Source organism: Caloenas nicobarica, chromosome 3 (assembly GCF_036013445.1).
Source record: "Caloenas nicobarica isolate bCalNic1 chromosome 3, bCalNic1.hap1, whole genome shotgun sequence".
Classification (NCBI taxonomy): Eukaryota; Metazoa; Chordata; class Aves; order Columbiformes; family Columbidae; genus Caloenas; species Caloenas nicobarica.
Window position 1 is genome coordinate 102671874 of NC_088247.1, and position 13304 is coordinate 102685177.

At 42.7% G+C, this 13304-nt stretch overlaps 1 protein-coding gene across 1 annotated transcript in view; it reads right to left on the reverse strand.

The window, feature by feature from the left end:
- Nucleotides 1–1392: 1392 nt before the first annotated feature.
- Nucleotides 1393–13304, reverse strand: part of CAPN8 (calpain 8) — a 32493-nt gene continuing 20581 nt past the window's right edge. The window contains exons 11-21 of the mRNA XM_065630432.1: nucleotides 11450–11461; nucleotides 9518–9729; nucleotides 8885–8921; nucleotides 8337–8402; nucleotides 7348–7405; nucleotides 6676–6740; nucleotides 5414–5482; nucleotides 4046–4124; nucleotides 3003–3119; nucleotides 2327–2385; nucleotides 1393–1416 (exon numbers count right to left, since the gene is read on the reverse strand). Of these exons, the coding sequence (XP_065486504.1) occupies nucleotides 1393–1416; nucleotides 2327–2385; nucleotides 3003–3119; nucleotides 4046–4124; nucleotides 5414–5482; nucleotides 6676–6740; nucleotides 7348–7405; nucleotides 8337–8402; nucleotides 8885–8921; nucleotides 9518–9729; nucleotides 11450–11461 (798 nt within the window). The remainder of the gene's footprint in view (nucleotides 1417–2326; nucleotides 2386–3002; nucleotides 3120–4045; nucleotides 4125–5413; nucleotides 5483–6675; nucleotides 6741–7347; nucleotides 7406–8336; nucleotides 8403–8884; nucleotides 8922–9517; nucleotides 9730–11449; nucleotides 11462–13304) is intronic.

The following is a 13304-nucleotide window of genomic DNA, read 5'->3' on the forward strand; positions in this document are numbered from 1 at the left end:
CATTTAGTCAGACTTCTGTGGCAAGCACCAAGAAGAAAGGCTGGGAGATGTCATGCGAGGCTCGGGGTTTGTCACAAGGCATTCTGTGTTCAGAGACAGGAACTGAACAACAGCTTTCTTCCTGCCTAAAGAAAGAACTTAGGAACAAGCAGGTGTGGAGAAAGGCCCCTCTCAAACACAGCACTGAAGAGAGAGGGGGATGGAGCCTTGGCCCCACATCTGCCTTGGAGACACAGATCTCTGCCTGCATTCCTTCTGCTTCCAGGGAGAAGTGTCAAAGACTTGTTACCTTGTCAGATCATTACTGCAAGTTACAGAAATATTTTCCAATTGCTAAAAAGACTGCTAGATTATCTTGCTTGTATTGCTGTGATATTACTCTTTATAATATTGTGAAATTAAATGCAGGGAGATTTTTTTTTAAAGGACAAAGGTTTCACAAGATCTTAAGAAAGCATAGCACTGTTAGCCAGTGACTGTTAGCTTCAGTTTCTTCCTTAAATCGTGATCCACATCAGCACATCCCTCTCACACTCAAGCTCCTGCACCCCCTACACATGCATTTAATGTTCTCCTCACACTTGCCTTCATGAGTTTTAGGGTTCCAACCACTCATCTCTTAAAACTCCAAATCCCACCTTTGGGCACCAAAGTACACATATGGACAAACATTCACAGGAAAAAATCTCAGCTGAAATCACTGCAGCAACTTGCCTGTGGCCTTCCATCCTTGCTCCTCATCCTGGAAGTCTGAGCCAAGACTCATGGAGAAGTACCATCATATCTGCCTAATTCCCAGTTCATCCTTGGGGCTGTGTCCATGCTTGATCCCCCTGTCCTCTCAGCAGCTCATCATCTGCCTCTGAGCTCCTCACCTCCAGCTTCTGGAGGAGTTTGGCACAGCCAAAGTGGACAATTGGCTGGGAAAGAAGGGAGCCAAGGCAGCAACACAAATTTTGCCCAGGATCTGAGCATGCATTTCTCTCTGTGAAACATATGCTGGACATTGCAGACAATGGAGATTCCTTCCAGGATTTTAAACACTGCTAAACTTTGATGCACAGTCAGAAGTCAAACCAAAGTCACCTGGGACCATCTGTGTTAAGTCAAAATTTGTGACATTTCAGCACGACACACAAAAATACTCTGGACAGGAAAAGTAAAGGAGGTGCAGTTTGGGTTTGTTTGTTTTATTTTCTTGTTCATCTTTTTTGCTTCAAGAGTGATTTTACTTTCTGACAAGGGATCACTTCATTTTTAGTGGGCTTAAAATAACTTCCTAGTAATAAAACCAAGTTTCCCTCTCTGCCTTCCATTACAAGAAGAATCCAAATGAGTGTTTCCATGTTCAGAAGAGCCTCAGAAGTCTCTGCTGAATTCCTCGACCATGGTTCAAACCAGCGTGCAGCACAGCCACTGAGGGAGAAACAGAAGAAGGAGTCAAACCATCTGGAAGGTTCACAGGATGCCACTGGGGCACTCTGCCACAGCTCAGAGAGAACAAGCTGGAAAAGGTTGGAGCTGACTTTTAATCTATTGTACGTGTAGGTTACATCTGCTCTGGAACTTCAGGGAAATTTATCGCCAGGTCCTGCCTCAGACATTGCAAGTGGGGTCTCTTCCAAAGGAAGACCAGTTATCCAGGGTAACGTGCGTGACTTTGAAAAATCCTAGGGTCGGAGTACACAATGTACAATTTCAGCTAGATTTAACTAACTGTGACTGAGGGTCACTGGGCTTCCCAGCCATCCTCCTCTCTTTAAGCCAGTCATCAGCTGAGAGGACTAATTGGATGGACCTCTTGGGGCCCCTTCCAGCTGTTTCCTGAGATATACTTGTATTCTGCAAAGGGAAGACTCAAGCTGATTTCTTTTATTACAGCTTCAACAGGAGAAATTTGCATTAAAAACAATGTGGGTAAAAAAAAAAAAAAAAAAAAGACCTGGCATCTTAAAAGGTTTCTTCTAATTCTGGCAGGTTGATCAGTACGTTCTCTGCCAGACAAGAACAATTCCCTGCTGTGTGTTTTCTAGTGAATTGACCACCGCCTTCTGAAAGCAGACAGTGAAACACACCATGTGAGCATCTTCTTGAGCAACCTTAGGGGCTTGGAACATACCTTTACATTTTTGCTTATATAAGGTAAATGTTTATTCTACTAATTTAGACAAGCCTTCCAAGCTGAAGAGCCTTTTCACATAAACAAACTTGCCCTTTGAATCACTATTGAGTTTACCACATATAATAATGATTTTAAATAAATGTATTTCAGTGTAGTCCATTGCTGTAGCTTAACCAGTTGTTACTTGAATGTGACCAGCCTCACCTCAGCCAGAGAAAGCTGGATTACTCCACTCTTGTCTTTGTCCAGGAGATTAAACACTTCTGAAAAGTAGAAGAGGGGGGAAAATATTGGATGCAAACCACAGAGTTTGACATGTAGAGAATTAGTCTGACAAAATGTAGAAGTCTGGCTTTTTGCCATTATCTGCTGGAAATCTGGACGGGTTCTGTAAGAGAATATTACAGCTGTTCTTCCCTCTTACAAGTCATTTCTAAGCCGCTTCATGGGGCAGAATAGTCAGATCTACAGCAGCAAACTGAGATTTGGCAGCAGGACAGCTATAAAATCTGATGCAGTAGCATCTGGTATGATCCAGAGACAAACCTGAAAATCAGGTCTGAGTAAGGACTGTGATGATAACTGATACCATTTACAGGAGATGGGACAACTTGGGGGCCAGAGCGCTGACCATACAGTGTAGATGACTGGAAAGCAATAGAGCATGGTAGGTTATGAAAACACGTCCCCCACACTCCATGGTCATGCAGACAGAAAGGCTTCTGCTATTTCTCTGCTGCCTTCTCCAAGAGACAGAATTTTGCTGGCACCCTCACATTTCCATGCAATTTGCAACATTCACGGTTAAAAGACACTGAATACTTAACGAAAACCCAAAGTTTTCAGGAGGTCCCCTTGGCTGAGGAACAGAGGCACTTACTGAACAGGGTCTCCAGACGGATCATACAGGCCACAAAGCCATCGAAATCAATGGTCAGCTTGCTGCAGGCATAGCGGAGGACAATGCTCTGCTGCACCTGGTCGTTGAGTGTGAAACCTGAAGGCATGGGAAGCACACGAATCACTGACACAGCAGGTTAATATGCTGTCTTTGACATGGCTTATCCATGGACTGCTCCAGCTGCAGGCAGACCCAGATGAAGGATTGAGAACTATTCCTCCAAGAAGGTCTGTTCTGCCTCTGCTGTGGGTCCTTTCCAAAGTCCATTGTGCTGGGTGAAGAGAGGCATAAAGTTCTCCCACAGCATTTTGTCAGACTGCATATTTCACATTGTTTCACAGCATAACCAGTCCTATGTTCCCCAGATAAACCCCTAATTAGTGAGTCTTGGTGCTGCAGCTGAATAGAAGTGATTGTAGTTGAGCCAATCGCTCACGTAACACATTGGGCTCTATTCAGGCCCATATGAGTGCTATTTCTGTCTCCGGATCATTCACATAAACTTCACCGAGCACAAGAGAGATCAAAAAAAAAGTGCTTCCCTAGATGGCCCTGAGCTGGCAAGCGCTGCTCCAAAAAGTGAATATCACATATCAGAGAGGATATCATTGGGGCATGCCTTGATCAGGCTTTTTTCACCTTCTCTAGTGTACAGAAAGGTGGTGTGAGGAAATGAAGGAAAAAGCGGATTTGGACATAGCTCTGAAAGATTAGGAAATAATGAATAGATTAGGAAATAATGAGGTCAAAAATAGAGCAAGTAATAATCAGATGGATAAGCAATGGTCACAGCATGGACAAAAATATCAGCGGTTCAGAATGCAGAACAGAGGATGATTTTTGATGTCTGTAACAGCAAAAGGACGTAGCGGTATGTGACTGTCAGTGAGGGAGAATGACACCAGCAGTGCTGTGATCTAGGAGACAGGAGGGAAGCAAAGCCACTAAAGGTTCCACTCTTCTTCTGATGTTCAGTGGGGGGACTGCAGTGATCTGACAGTGTCCCTGAGCAGTGTACTCACCTGCCTCTCTGAGGGCATTCCGCATCTCATGGGAGTCAATGGTACCGGAGCAGTCACTGTCCACTTTCTTATAGATCGCCTGCAGCACAGGAACAAGGGAATGTGAAAATGGCTTTTCAACGTGTGCCTGTGCAGCAATGTGATGGTGCAAGGACAGGCAGACTTTGGCTTTCATGGCTGGGTAACAACAGTAGTGAACACAAGGGTAACACAAGGCTCGCCAGAATGAAACCTCAGATCCTCTCAGATTTAACCTTGGTTTTCTAGCCCACTCGGCAGCCCGTGCCCTACCATCCTACCTGCTCCTGCAGCTAGATCAAAGCCAGGACATTCGTGCCTGCCTCTGCTGCATCCACACCATCGCTCTGCTGTGCAGACACAGCCTGGGGTTTCTGATGGCTGGGACAGCCATCCTACCAGCCTAAGCTCCTACTCTTTGAAATGTTCATGAGCAAGGGAAATGTTTCAAGTAGCTACTGGCAAGCAAGGCAGACTGGGAAACACTTCCCCATGGGCTGGCAGCCTGCCTGCCTTCATGTTACACAGCAGCTGGCAGGCCATTGAGGAACATACCCTATCATTTGGCAAACACTGCAAGAGACAAAGTCCATTTTGCTTAATATCTGAGTTGAGACGACAGATGCTTCCTAGCGCAAACAGGTATATTTTCCAGAATTAGAAGCCACCCAGACCTACGGCTCAGACTGGAACTGGCTCTCAGGGCTTGCTCTGCCAACACCAGCCTCAGGACAGAGCGGGTGCCTCCGGCTGAAGCAGAGCTGAACATCTCATGAACCTCCAGGACAGATGCTCCGTGCCGACCAGCATCAAGCATGGTAGCAGCAGACTTTCTTGAAAGCGAGATCGTCAAAAAAAGCAGGCCCAAGTTTGACCTTCCTTTAGACTGCTTGATTTTGTGTACACTTCTTGGGATACTAAATCCTGTGTCAGAAAAATAATTCAGCACTTCCACAAAATTTAAAAAATACAAAGCTGAGGTTTTGTAGGTCCTAAAACTACGTGTTTCTTGTGTTCACTTGTGCTCAGCTAGCAATGTAACATATCGCAGAGACATGTTCATATGAGCTTTCATACAGCAGGCAGCAGGGAGCTGTCTTCACCAGCAATGAAAGAGGGTTAATCTGGCTTTCCATAAGGTATTGCAAATTATGGAGAGTGGTGGGACCAAGGTGAAAGAGTATCTGCTTGTGTCCTTTTAAATCAGTAGTGTTTCTGAGCCCTGGAACAAACTCCAGCCACGAGAAGGAAGGCTTCCGAGTATATCTGCCTGTGGTGACTTAACCCTATCTCAGTCCTGGATCTGTACTTCAGAGCTGAGAGGGAAGACAGTCAGAAATATTATGTTACCAAATAATTCTGAATCTTCATCCAAAGTGTCTTGAATTCTATAAGTCCCAAGGTGCTGGTCCCATTGGTCTGGGCATGTTAAGGCATGGTTCAAAAATCAAGATTTCTCTATCCTTAGCAAAGCTGGAGAGCAACCAGTTCTGATAAAAACAAATCACTCATCACAGTGTCATCTCAATGCCATATTCATTCTCATTGGTAATACCTCTCTACCTCGCACAGACATGCGCACAGCTTTACATTCGCTTAGCTGAAGGCATGCCAAGAATTTCTAGGCTATCTGCACTCTCAAGGAATGATAGATGAGATTGCTAAATGTATAAGCATGATTAGATCCACTTGCATTTTGTACAGTTAACAGTAGATTAAAGCCCTTAGGGAAACAAAGGACTGGCCTCGCAGTGGACAAGAGTTTGAAAGCAGAGACAGGAACTGCAAGTGAACAGAGAGAGTCAATAGTAGGCTACACAGTTTTCCCTCATGTCCTTCAGGGCCTTGAACATCTCTTCCTGTGGAAAACTATGCAGAAACAGAGAGCTGGCCCCCATGATGCTGTATTTACAGAGTTGCCCTGTTGGGCTTGGGAGGCTGTGGAGTGTAGGGCAAAGACATCACTTGTCCTAACAGCCGGTGAGCCACAGGATCCACGGCTAATCCCTGCTGAGCTCAACATGACCACATCATGAGACCACCAGGAGTGTAATCCTGGCAGCATGGCTCTTGACTGTCCCAGTGCACTGGTTACCTTCCCGGCATGTCAAAGGGGTACTGGGCAGATGTGCTGACCTCTCCTACTGCCTTGGCCCCATGCATCCTACAAGCTATGCAGAAGGGAGGGAAGCACAGCATGCACTTCTAGCTTTCCCACTCTGAACAGCCTGTCTCTGCTGTCTCTCTGTAAGCAGTACCTAACTTAAGATGGAAGTTGAGGTTGTGCTTAAAACGCGTCTCCTGCCAAGCCTGCTGTGTATGCATCCAAAACTGCACAGGTGCATACAGGCAGAAGGTCCCTGCTTCTCCTCCCTGCTATATTTAGGGACAAATTTAAGCAATGAGAGATGCAGAGCAGGTGAGAGAAGCAGCTGATGATTAAGTGGTTCAGGTTTCTGCCACCCTGAGCTGATAGGGCCGCTTGGCTGAATTTTCTGCCTTAAGCCATGTTTCTGGACAACTGAAGAGTAAACTTCACCTTATTTTGTCAGGAAGCTTTGCAAAAGAGATCCAGAAATTTTAAAGGTGATGAAATGACGTTCAAAGGATACATCTAAAAGGCTGATCATCTCCCTGCAGGTGTTAATGTTGAATCCATCACTTTTAATATCCTTTCCTGCACCAAAAAAAAAGAAAGAAAAAATAATAATTTTTAAAAAGTAAAAATCCAAGTCAGAAATACTTTTAGACAAATATTTTTTCTGCAGACAACCTTGGAGGTGTCAGCCACCTTAAAAACTTGTTAGCAAAGTAAATGCTCTGCCATTTCTTCCACTGTTCCCCTTCCCTTCAGCTGATAAACACGGCTTTTTTGGCACAGGGGCCGGGGATGCAATCAGTTTTGGGGGTGGGAAGCCTCTCTGTGTCCACAGAAGTTATGCAGCAGCATAATAGTATCTTCCCATGGTGGTCCTCCCAAGAAGGCGCAGGAAATATAGTGCAGGACATTGGCTTGTAGCGCTTGGGAGGGGAGCACCAGGTGGTATTTCCCACTCCCCTCCTCATATTAGAGGGTCAACAAGCCAAGAGAAACTCATCTGTAGACAGACGAAAAGTTGACTTTTCATCACCCTTAGCTGATAGAGCTCTGTTTTGCTAGTACAGACCCCATCTGTGTGCTGATGGCACAGATGCTCACTCTGCCCAGAGAGCAACTTGCTGTCTCCCCATCTCAGCATGTGCCTTTTAGCTCCATTCAATGGGAACTACATAACATTACTTACTCTTCGCTAAAACCCGGTTTAGGATAGTTTGAAGTTCAGTTGCAGTCACTTCACAGTCCTGGACAGAAAATATACTTCAGATGTTGACACAAAACTCGTTTGAAACAAACCATATTCATTTGCTGTCAGACATCCAGACACTATTTTCCTTCCATATCTAAGGCATGTAAACCTTTATCTTTTTTCTAAAACTTTGCATTTACCATCAGACATCACACAGAGGAGATCCTCAGAAACCATGAATATTTCCTAGCCTTTCAAATGAGAAATGAGTGGTTTGTTAGGTGCCATAGTGACACAACGCAATAAACGTCAGCTTTTTAACAGGTTTGACTGAATTGGGTGACTGCTTTCTTTCTCAGCTAAAGAGGTTTAGGAGAGCATTTGAGATTTTCCAGGCTTATAGAAACTATAACCAAACAATACCAAAATTGCCCTCTCAAAACTCAAAAAGGTCTTTCTAACTAACAAGATGTTTTCCCTCTTCAGTGCCAGTGGCCACCTGTTCATTAAGAGAAAATCTGACGTGACAGCCACGGGCTAGCACAGCAGGGCTTTGTAGGTACCGAGGTTTGTCAAATACAATAAATAGAGAGAAAGTTCAGTCAACAGTTTTCCGATTCCTGGGGCTTCTAAACAAAAAGGAAGGAACTGGCCAGCTAGGCAATTGTCAGAATTATACACTAACTCCACAGGTAATTTATTTCACTGTGGGATAATATTTTCACAGTTTTCGCTCCCATTACCCCTATTTTCAAAGTTATTCCATGCCCTGTATTACCAAGGGAACAAATTGCATTTTGCACCAATAAGTGGAACAACGTAGTAAAACTGCTCTATTGTAAAATAAATTGAACTGAAGCTGTGAGTTAATAAAAGGCAAGAACTTCTTGTTTTTTTGAAGACAGTAAAAAGAATCGGCAAGTCAAATATTTGCATAATCATAACAGAAAGGTCCCAGTCTCTTTCTTTCACTTTAATCCACCTACCTCTCCAGAGAGCTTTTGAAATAGAGTCTTGAACTCATCATCTATATCTTTGTTATCGATATGAGGCTAGAGGAAAGAGATGACCAAGAGTGTGGTTTACAAGGTGGTTCAAAAAAGGCGAGCTGTGGATATCATAAAGCAGCTTTACAGGGGACTATTTACAGCAATGGAAAATGAGCGCTTGATATGCAGCAACGGCAAAACAGAGGCACCACTTAAATCATGACCAGCCAGAGGCTGGCGTCGTTTGGGAGTAAATATTTTCTAAGATTGATGAAAAAGTTTTCTTCTGCTACCAAGGCAGTTTCTTCATGAAATAGCTGCAGAGAAAATGTTGTTGCACCTGGCCAGAGCAATTCAGCAGTTCCTTGGAAGTCTGCTCTTGCAATTGCTCTCAGGCTTCAGGAAGACGATCTGCCCACAACTGAAAAACATTTCTCCTAAGCACAAACTTATACTGTGATCCCAGCTCAGGGGAGAAATAAAAATCCTACCCCTGTTTTGCCCCTGTATTTTGAAGGAAAAGTCTGCTAGGACTAGACATTTACCTCATATGGTTTTGCAGACACCACATCGCCAATCATCCTAAAGAAAAAAAACAAAAACAAACAAAAAAACCCCATCAACAACACAGAAATTATTAGTTTACCATTTGCCTTTAAAATAATTAGCAATACGAGTTGTTTTAATATAAGGTGTTAGCGAATGCACAGAACAAGCTTCCAGGTTTCCTGTTTCCCATGCTCCCTATCCCACTTCTGTCTGTCCCACCTCTTTGAAGATATTTTCCTTAGGAAATCCAGCCTTGTTGTTCTTGTCTTGTATCCAGACTCCTGTTTTTTCATTCAGTGACTGCCATTGATACAACCCTTTTTAAAATGGTCTCATCATCATCATACTCCCAAATCCTACATTCTTTAATTATGGGAACTTTTACTTCACAGACCTGAGGAATCCAATTACTGCTTGAGTGCTCGGTGGAGGCCATCTGAAGAGCCATGACTCTCTACCATGGTGTGTGTGTCACATATAGTAGACTACGTAAGAAAAGAGGTCCTAGAAACGGACCTATTTTGCTGGTTAAGGGAAAAGACAGAGCACAGGATGTGGGTGCAACAACTGACCTTTGCCTTTATGTGCCTCACCAGCAGAAGAGGAGACTTTATAGAGAAGATACGCACTGTGTTTTAGCCTGTTTCTCAGAGAAGACTCTCAGGCAGAACTCTCCATTTTTGTAAGGCTCAAAAGTGGATGGCACGATGAGATACTCTCCCCGGGGCAACTTCATGCGGCTGGAGACTTCACGCAGGTTGACATAAGGATCAGTCCGGGCTGCTGGATGGTGCCTTGCGAAGAAAGCACGGTTCACATGAATATCTGTCTTATTTTCCAGCTGTGGGAAATGTGTTTTTGTTAGCAACCATTTGACAATTCACTGGTAAGCCAGCCACCCTATTTCAATTTCAGTGCTTTAAAACCGTCTCAAGTTTTTCCTGAGCATAAAGAACAGATCCAAAAGTGATGGCATAAAAGATAGCCACCAGGGTTCTGGCATGGGAAACCATCAGGCGGATAATTATAAGGGGCAAGGACCTTTGCAAATATTATCTTTTCACATGCCTCTTTACAATCCGTGATATAAAAGATATAAAAATATCATAACATGTACTCATATCTGGCCAATCTAGTACCTGTTGTACTTAAGTTGTCTATCTATTGAGCATTTTTTGCTTTCACATGCTGCTCGAGGACAAATTTAAATTTCAGAATATTTTTGAGCAATTTATGGTATGGGATAAATCTCCTAATTGCATAGGAATTGTAGTCCCTTATTTCTTTAAACAGACAGAAGAGAACAGTAAACAGGACAGAGCAGTAGTCACAAGAGTCAGACTTTTGGGGGCACATTAGATGATTTACCTAACTTCTATTAGTAATATTAAGGGTATTCCTCTGGATTATGTGGAAAATAGTACTTAACTTTTCCTTAATACCAATATACTCTTAAGTGAAACATTGCATAGCTCATAAACCAACACACTGATGTAAGAAGAAACAGTAGTGCAAGAATAACATCTCTGCTATAAACCTCCTATTCATGACTTTTGCTCCACAGGGATGTCTTTCAAAAAGTGTGATTCAATGATCCACAAAAAGTGCTGTGTGGTTGACACAGGGCGGGAAACATCGCATACAGATAAGGTTTCTGGCTGTCTAAGATCAGAGCATACAAAGATGTTACCAAACATTTTATAATAATTCCATTTTTCTGTTGTAAACTCTAGAAAAATATGGGGGGTTTTCCCCTTTTGTTGTTAAGATAAGATTGGATTTGGTATTTATTCAACAGCTCCAACCCTCCTTCTCACGCAGTCTTAAACTAAGTGGGACCGCAAAGATTAAGAAGCCAGATCCATATCTTTTTCAATATCTAAAGTTGATTTTCCCTTTGCATCTGCAAGGCTGTTAAAAGAACACAGTTAATTGCTACATGACCACACATTCATTTACTGAGAGAGAAGAAAAGAGCTAAAAAGCTGAGACAAAATTGGCAACGCAGGCTGCTGGACCTCAGTAATGAGTATAGGCTGTTCCTACTGCCAGAGGTCCCTGAGGTCTCTTTCTTCAGGAATGAAAAGTCTCTTTACCTCAGTATTGACATCTGGGAGGATTAGTGAAGGTTGAAAAGGGTTTGTTCATTAACAGGAGCCCCAGCTCAGAGCTATAAAATGAATGGATCCACAGTGTTTGGCATTACTTCTAAACAAAGTTAGCTACATTTTCTCGATTTGAGACTGCGGACACTCTGTTCTGCTTTTACTTCTACTAAACAGAGAAATTCTGACTTCTGTTATGCAAACTTAGCGGAAGCCAAATTTCAACAAGTATAAATGAAGTCGAGATTGGGAGTCAGATGTTTGTAATAGTGTCTTGTGCCTCAGTCACTTGGAAACGGTTATCCAGAACTTGAGATTTTGGTCCAGTGATCCAAGAACAAAGCTCTCCAGAAGACCTGTCATTAGTAAGGAATAAGTCTTCCTGGTAGCTAAATTCTCCTGTGCAACAGGAGGTGCCCATCTGAAAGCCAGAAATCTTCAGCAGAGATTACATACCTCTGGAGGAATCTGAAAGGAAGAGAACAAGCTGATGTTAAAGGGCTGCTACATAATGACATCTACCATCGGAAAAAAAAAAAAATCAGGTAAAGCCTCCTTCAGACACTATTTTCATTTTCATTTACAACCACATATTGTAGTAACAGTTATACATGAAGTTCTAGCTTGTGTGAGAGCTGTTCCGAAGAAAAAACAGTATCTTCATCCAGAGGAATCTATACAATATTTAATTGCTTTTCTCCTGATATGGTGTTGTGAATGACACTATTGGTTGTAAATATTTGGGTAAGCCTTTAAATGTTCAGTCCAGAAATACAATAAGTAAGCTCCACTTTGCTAACCAAAACAAAGTGAAAATTTATTACAGCAGACCTAAAATCTAGTGGTCTACTGCAAATGGAATTTGATGCAAACGTAAGGCTATCATCACTAGCAATCAGCCTGAGGATGATGAGATTGTTGTAAGGCAATTATAACAAGAAACAAATTTCAAGATTTGGGCCTTTCTAAATTAACCAAATTGCTGTGTTAATTTCTATATAAGGTAGCTTTTCGAAAAGCAATTAGTTGTCTCGAGAGCACAGATTCCAGTGAGAGTCACAGAGAATGTTCTCTCAAGTCTCAAAAGAGCTTTTGAAAATATTGTCCATACAACGATTCTGGGGCCTGAGATGGCCCCTTGAGACCTCAGGTCTTGTTCCTTATAACCAGCATACTAGGAGGGCCAGGAGCTTGGTAATGCGCACACTTACAGCTATTATCAGTAGGAAGTTTGAGCTGCATGACTTACAAAAGCTCTGCAGGACAGGTAGACTTGAGCATACACCTTTTTGCATTCTCCTGTAGAGAGATCTGCTTTAGGTCACCATCCATGCTGTCCTAACTGGACCTCCTCAGCCACAGCATCAGCTGCAACGGTGTAAATCTACAACAGCACATGACCCAAGTAACTTGGATCGTACCTGGATGTCTACCTAAGATGACTTAGCAACCACATCTTTCAAAAGAAAGTCTTTATCTTGTTAAGAGTCACCAAGTCTACCCTACTGTGGAAAAGATCATGTAGGAGGCCAGATGGGCTGAAATAGATGTAAAGCACAAAAGCTCTGCTAACTTCTTCAGGGTTGTACTCAGTGCTACGAGCAGACAAACATCCTTAATGTGCAAATTCAGGATGCCAATAAGCCAGGGTGCTTGACACCACACAGACGGCAACTCAGAAATGTGCTCGGTGAGAACCATTTGTGTATGCAGACACTTAGGCACTAGGGAAAACCTTTCTGGTTTTGAACTATCCTGCACAAGATATATTAGCAAAAGTCAGCCATTCCCATCTGCTCCAACCTGTGGTGGTTAATGATCTTCATCCAGTGGAATCTATACAACATTTAATTGCTTTTCTCCAGGTAACATATTGGGACTTATAATACTGGTTGGAAATTTTTATATTTGCTTTTTTCCCCTCACATCACAGAAATTAGAGATGACACTGTAGATTTCTTTTCCCACATTACATTTTTAGAGACAGAAGCAACACTGGGAGAATCAGGAAAAAAAAATAAAACAATAAAATTTAAAAAATTTATTGAACCAGAACAATAGCGTGGTAGATAATGAATCAAAACAATTTTCACATGCAATGGAAAAATAGTAAAAAAAAAGAAAGTGACTACTGAGCACTCATGATAGGCTGTAATCAGAAACACTTATCTGGAATTGCCAGGCACCCTGAGCCTGCCCTGATTCACAATTTGTAAGAGAAGGCTCTCAATGAGACTGCCGCTAAATTATTGCCTCTAGTTTTACACTGCTCTCCTGTTAAAGTGGGACAAAAACTGGGCCTAAATTTATC